General features: G+C 40.5%; 2 protein-coding genes across 2 annotated transcripts; both read right to left on the reverse strand.

Annotated features, from left to right (window-relative positions):
- Window positions 1–4,193: 4,193 nt before the first annotated feature.
- LOC145632651 (uncharacterized) lies at window positions 4,194–4,846 on the reverse strand. Its single transcript, XM_081684999.1, has 2 exons — window positions 4,768–4,846; window positions 4,194–4,645 (listed from the first exon to the last, which is right to left on the reverse strand). Exons 1-2 carry the CDS (start codon window positions 4,844–4,846, stop codon window positions 4,194–4,196), a joined length of 531 nt encoding a protein of 176 aa, XP_081541125.1.
- Window positions 4,847–4,892: 46 nt separating this feature from the next.
- Window positions 4,893–6,122, reverse strand: LOC145632652 (uncharacterized). Its single transcript, XM_081685000.1, has one exon. The coding sequence runs from the start codon at window positions 6,120–6,122 to the stop codon at window positions 4,893–4,895; it is 1,230 nt and encodes a 409-aa protein (XP_081541126.1).
- Window positions 6,123–6,779: the final 657 nt, after the last annotated feature.

Genomic DNA, 6,779 nt, shown 5'->3' on the forward strand with positions numbered 1-6,779 from the left:
AAACGTCCACCCCACTAAAACCCAACCCCACGACTCCCACAAACAACCACCCACCAATAACCGGCGAAATTTAAAGAACGAAGAAGACGACGGGGAAAAGTTCAAGCAACTAACAACACTAAGGTGAGGAGGAAAGAAGAGCATGCAACATTGGCTACGGTTGAATGGCTTTGATTGGCCTTCAATTGTAATTTTAGGGATAAGAATTGAAGATTTGAGATTAATTTTGTTCTGAAATTAGGGTTTCATAAGAGAGAAATGGGGGAAAGATGGAAAATCGTGAGAAAAGAGGGGAAAAGAAAAAAAAAAAGGTAACTTAAGGGGTCACGTGATTTTAAATGGCCTGAAAATTTTGGTCAACGTTGAAGAATAGTCAACGGACTCTCCTCGCAACCCAATGTTCATATAAGGACCTTTCGTGCCATCTAGCTTTTTCATACAAGGACCTTCCACACAAGGTCGACCTCATAAAAGGACTTTCCTTGCAAATTTTCCTTTATATAAAATTGAATTTTGTCCACATTATTAACTTATTTTAATCTTATCTACCAAGATAATACTAAATTACTAATGACGGTTGACTATTGGACTTGCAACAATTTTTATAAAATAGGAAACTGTTCTTTATCCTCTTACAAAATATCCTTTTGATTATCCTGGCAACCGACTTTCCATAAAATTACACGTAGTCCAAATTTGTGTATAAATTTTTGACGCTAGAGTTTCATACACAATACTTGTTCTTTGTTAATCTTAACTTTTTCTTGGGGTTATTACGAAAAGAAGTACTAATGGCTAACCTCTGTAATGTTTTTTTTTTTTTTTTTTTTTTTTTTTTTTTTTTTTTTTTTTTTTTTTACTACGGGATGGCTAACCTCAACAATGTTGTTCATAGTATTATGAGCAAAATGGCATCATTAAGTTGTGTTTCTCATTTGTTTAGGCAAATCTCAATAAGGGCATCTAAGAATTTGCTAGGTTTGAGGAGTAATAACAATCATTCTACCAATAGCATATAAAATAACTAAGAACGATAATAAATCAACAAGTAATCAATAAGTAAGCAGTAAATATTCAATTATATAAAGAAGATGAGTTTAGAGATACAATACTGAGTAAGGATAGGCCTCCTTGTTCAGTAGGGACGCAGTTCCGTAGATAACAGTAGAGAAAATTGTCTATATTTATCTATATGAGAACGTACATGACCGTTCAAATGTCTAATTCTTCTTATTTGTATCTAGGGATCTCTAGGGTTTACAAATATGTTCAGAATATCTTTGAAATGCATAAGATCTTCTTGATTTATCTTGTTTCCTGCTCTGTAGGTGTATCTTTGGCAAGTATCTCCTTGATTGATATGCTTGATGCTGCTTTCCTTGTTTATTTCAATCAAGCCGTTTTGCATATTCTTGCTGACTTATTGGCCTTGGATTGGTGCCCTAAATGCAATGGGTTGTGTGATATTACGGGCCCACCAATTGCCCCTAATTTTTATTTTCAAGTATTTGGAAGTGAAAATTACTTAAAAAGCCGTTGGAAGGATTTTGAATTTTTCAGAAATTATTTCAACGGTTAGCAAAATAGGAAACGTGATGGCAGTTTTAAGGCAACTTCCTCGATAACCGTTCGTGGCGGTTTATTTCTTTTTTGGTATTTATTGAGTGTGCAGGCTCGTGTCTAATCACTTCATTGCTTTGCCCCAATTTCAGTTTTCACCAGTTATTTTCTCTCTCTTCTCTGTTTCCTCTGTTTCTTTACTTCGTTGTTTTCTTTTTGTTTCGCGATGGGTGGTCATGTAAAAGTGGTGTTTGCTGGGGTGGATGAGGGTGCAGTGTAAAAAAGCTGTCTTTGGTGGCGCAGAACGTGTTCCCTGCTAAGGATGTTTATCCTTCCACCATAACGAAAGAAGAAGTTCAGAGCATCGCTGCTGTTGCGCGATTCCCTGATGGGGTTGTGGTGAAAATCCCTTCTTCTAGGGAGAGGGCTGACTGGACTGCCCCTGGTTGGGTGTGTTTCTTTGAGTATCCCTTTGCAATTGGGCATGTCTTCCCTTTTTCTTCTCTTGTTCGTCAATTTCTCTCTAGGGTTAGGGTTTCACCTTGTCAGTTATTGCCCCAAACTTGGAGGGTTTTGAGAATTTTGGATTTGCTGAGTGCGAAATTGGGTTTAGAACTTGATGTGAGGGATTTGTGTTATCCTTATACTATTAGGACCAGTGGTAAGGGTCGGGTTGGTCTTCGTTTGAAGGATGGTATTGGTCCTTTGGTGACTGACTTGGAGAAGGCGTTTGACAAGAAGTGGTATCACAAGTTCTTCTTTGTGAGGATTGACTCGTTGGGTGGTTATTGTGACTTTTTGATTGACACTGTTGAGGCTGAAGGTATTTTGTTTTCTCATTTTCTTGTGTTTTGCTCTCCTTCTTTGTTGATTTGGGCTTATTTGCTTGATGGTTGCAGTGAGTAAATTGAAGCAGCGTTCTCAGTCTCCGTCCCTAATAGACAAATTGTACGAGTTGAGTGCAGACGAGAGATCTTTCATCAAGTTGACGCAATCAGAAGCGGTTATCCAGATCAAGTCCTTAGACGATTCTAATTCTGAGCAGAAAGTTGCCCCAACTATGTCTCAAGGTATGTTCTTTTTTTCTTTCTGATGTGCTTGTGATTTTTGTTGTGTTGTTCCCTGTAGATATGTCCTGTTGCAAATTTGTTTCGCCCTTGTTAATGATTTACTTGGTTCTCAATTTGTTTGTCCTTTCTGAGGTGGTTATGTATTTTGCTGAGTATGTTTGTTGTGTTCCTTGTTGTGTGCGTTTGTCATATTCCTTGTTGTATCCTCTTTTGAATTCTGCCATGTTCCTTGTAGATACTTCGAGGTCACTAAGGTCTCATGACCTTCTTAGCTCATCCTCTCTCTTGGGTCGCCTTAAACATCGCTCTTCTCCTCAAACTACTGAGGATGTTCCTCTCAACACGGTAGCTCCAAAGAGCGGTCCTCCTCCACCTCCACCTCGTACTGGCCTTAAGAGGAAGTTGGGGGTACCTATTGACGTTGATGCTGCTGATTTCTCTTTTGATTCTCTGGCTCCGCATGTGGATACCCTACTGTTTCCGTCCTTCAAGAATCGCCAGTCCTCACAGACTTTTGCTGACCTTTCTCAAGAGGCTGTTGTGCAGTCTTTCCAGGTATGGTATACTCCAAAAAAAAAAAACAGAAATTTAATAAACATGGCTATATCGGATTACGGATCTCTTATTTGATTCCATATTTTGCAGAGCCTTCAGTCTTGTTTGGGTGTATTGGGCAAAGTGTCAGAGTTTACTTGAGTGTATGAGGCTATGAAGAAGGAGCGTGATGCTCTTTCTGACAAGTACAAGGCTGCTACTGATGCTCTGAAGGTTGAACGTGCTAATCATACGGGATGAGGAAGTGAATTCTCCTCACAACGCCGAGGTCAGGGATGTCCCGGAGAGTACGAAGCTTGTTGCTGAGGAAGTGGTCCCTGCTGATAACATGGATGAGAATTAGTTTCAATGGTGTTGTGTCACCTTTAAAAATTTGTTAACTTTGAAGGATGTTTGTTTATACTGCCTTAGTGCAGTTGGATAATTTTTATCTTGTTTTTGTGCTACACTTTTGTAGCTGGATAATTTGTCTATTTTGTTGCTTTGCAACTAAGTAATTCCGCCTCTTTTGCTATGTTGATCTGTATTTATGTTTCTTATTGTATCATTGTTGTCTTATAATCATATTGTAGTTGTATTGTAGTTGTATTACAGTTGTTTACAGTTGTATTATAGTTGTAATATGAATGTAGTGTTGCTTACATGTGTTTGCTTGCTCTGCGAGGATAGTTGGTTTGTTCCTTGCAGGGATGATTAACCTTTGCTCTTTGATGGTCTGTTGTGCTCTTGCCTAGCAGTGTAGGTATTGTTCCTTGCAAAACAGAATAATGTGAGGGGTGGCCGTGGGTTTCCCCAACGGCCCTCCGATGCCAAAGTCAGTACTCGCAATGATCATAAATTGAATTGACAAAGTATGAGTAAAGAGGAGTACCTTTCGTGCTGATTTTGGCTGTTGGAGCTTTTTGTGCTTTTCTGTTTTTTTCTTTTTTTTTGTTTTTGTTTGTTTTGTTTTTGTTTTTTTTTGTAAAAGGAGATAAAATTGAAATGATAACTACGTACCTTCGATCCTCAGAAATGATATAGCTTTAAGTGTGCTGCATTCCTGCTTCGTTGTACCTCTTTTCCTTCTGCATTTCTGAGTCTGTAGGCTCCATTGCCTACCACCTTAATGATCTCGTAAGGTCCCTCCCAGTTGGGTGCTAGTTTCCCTGCGTTCACTTCTCTGGTATTTTCATATACCTTCATGAGAACCCAATCTCCCAACTTGAAGACTCTTGTTCTGACATACTTGTTGAAGGATCTTGCTACTTCTTGCTGATATGCTGCCATTCTCATTCTTGCGTCTTCTCTAAGTTCTTCCACTGTGTCTAGGTTGTGAATTAGCTTTGCTTGATTCCTTTCTTCTGTCATTAACCCATATCTTGCTGTGGGGACTTCTACTTCTGTTGGGATCACTGCTTCACATCCGTATACCAATGAGAATGGGGTGTGGCCTGTAGCGCCTTTTGGGGTTGTCCTGTCTGCCCATAGTATGTTGGGTAGCTAGTCTACCCATCTCCCTTTTGCACCTTCCAGCCTTTTCTTCATGTTACCTATGAGGATTTTATTGCTTGATTCTGCCTGTCCATTTTCCTGTGGGTACCTAGGTGTGGATGTAATGAGGGAGATGTTCCATTCCTTACAGAACTTTGTAGTCTTATTGCTAATGAACTAGGATCCATTGTCTGTAATGATCTCTACTGGTACCCCGAATCTACTTAGGATGTTTCATTTTATAAACGATATGACGTGCTTATCCTTGATTTCCTTGTATGCTTCTGCTTCGATCCATTTTGAAAAATAGTCTGTCATTGCTAAGAAGTATACTCTTTGTCTTGATGATGGAGGGAGCTTTACTATATCCATTCCCCACTTCATGAATGGCCAAGGCGTCAGTGTTGGATGTAGTTCCTCTGATGGCCTATGCGTCAAGGGTGCGTGCTTCTGGCATGCTAGGCACTTCTTAGCGAATTCTGCTGCATCCTTTCTCATGCTGGACCTGTAGTATCCCATTCTAAATGCTCTGTTGGCTAAATTCCTTCCTCCGGAATGATTTCCACACTCTCCGCTGTGTAAAGACTGTAAAACTTGCTGGGCTTCCTTTACTTCTAGGCATCGTAAGAAGGGGCCAGCTGCAGATTTCTTGAAGAGTACGTTGCTAATTAGGCAATACTTAGAGGCTTTTTGAGCAAGTGCTTGAGTTGCTACTTTCCCTGTTGGTTTCGTCGTGTCCAAGAGGTATTCTTTCAGTGGTGTTGTCCAACTGTTGCTTTCTTTCTCTGTAGGGTTTTCTTGAACTTTGTAGACGCTCATAGTCGATTCTTTCTCTATGGCTGGAGAAAGTACGTGCACTAGGGGGATAGCTCCAAATTCTTCTAGGTTGATGTTTGATCCCAAGTTTGCTAGTGCGTCTGCTTCAGTGTTCAAGTTTCTAAGTACTTGATCTATCTTGAATTCCTTGAACTCTTTAATGAGCCTCTTCATGACTTCCAGGTAGGCTACCATCTTGGCATCCTTTGCTGCATATTCTCCGTTGACTTGATTTACCATGAGTAAGGAGTCTGAAATTACCTCTAGATGTTGTATCTTCATGTCCTTTGCAACGGTTAATCCCGTGATCAGTGCTTCGTATTCAACTTCATTATTAGTGGCTTTGAAGTTGCACCTTACTGCTCGTGCTATCTTGTCTCCTTGGGGTGATGTCAGGACTATCCTTAGGTCTACTCCGCGTATGTTTGCTACGCTATCTGTGTGGAGTATCCACTTTTGTGTAGCTTTTGGTTCCTGTAGTGCCAATACTTCTTTTTGCGCTTCTTCCTCAAGGGTTGGGCTGAAGTCTACTACGAAGTCTGCTAAAGCTTGTGATTTGATTGCTGTTCTGGGCTCGTACTTTATATCGTATCTGCTCAAATGTAGGGCCCATTTTTCCATCCTTCCTAACATTTCTGGCTTTCTCATGATAGCTTTGACGGGGTAGTTGGTGCGTACTCGTATGGAATGGCTTTCAAAGTACGGGCGTAGTTTCACTGAAGTAGTAACTAAGGCTAAAATGATCTTCTCTAATGACGCGTACCTTGTTTCCGCACTGAGTAGGGTTTTGCTTACGTAATAGATTGGGAATTGCTCCTTATCTTCTTCTCTTGTGAGGACTGCACTGATTGTCCCTTCAGACACTGCGAGGTATAGCTGGAGTGGTTCTCCTTCCTTGGGCTTAGAGAGAATCAACGGGTTGGCCAAGTATTCTTTCAGCTTCTAAAATGCTTCGTCGTGCTCCTGCTCCCACTTGAATTCCTTATTCTTCTTCAATACTTCGTAAAAGGCTCTGTTCTTGTCTAAGGACTTTGCAATGAACCTATTCAATGCTGCGATTTTCCCTGTTAAGATCTGTACTTCCTTCTTCGACTTTGGTCGCTCTAGGTCTAGGATGGCTTTGACTTGGTCTGGGCTGGCTTCTATTCCTCTTTAGGTAACCATGTATCCTAGGAACTTTTCTGGCTGTACTCCAAATGTGCATTTTGTAGGGTTCAACTTCATGCCGTACTGCTTCAGGATGGCAAATGCTTCTCTAAGGTCTCTAACGTGATCCTCCGCCTTTTTGGACTTTACTACCATGTC

This window comes from Chenopodium album, chromosome 5, assembly GCF_948465745.1.
Source record: "Chenopodium album chromosome 5, dcCheAlbu1.1, whole genome shotgun sequence".
Taxonomy (NCBI): Eukaryota; Viridiplantae; Streptophyta; class Magnoliopsida; order Caryophyllales; family Amaranthaceae; genus Chenopodium; species Chenopodium album.

Bases quoted from the DNA above. Each gene is read 5' to 3' on its own strand.
- LOC145632651 (XM_081684999.1), bottom strand. From the start codon at position 4,846: ATGGATCCTAGTTCATTAGCAATAAGACTACAAAGTTCTGTAAGGAAT. The intron at 4,646-4,767 runs GTACCCACAGGA...TACTATGGGCAG, and splicing joins CTCATTACATCCACACCTAG to ACAGGACAACCCCAAAAGGC.
- LOC145632652 (XM_081685000.1), bottom strand. From the start codon at position 6,122: ATGAGAAAGCCAGAAATGTTAGGAAGGATGGAAAAATGGGCCCTACAT.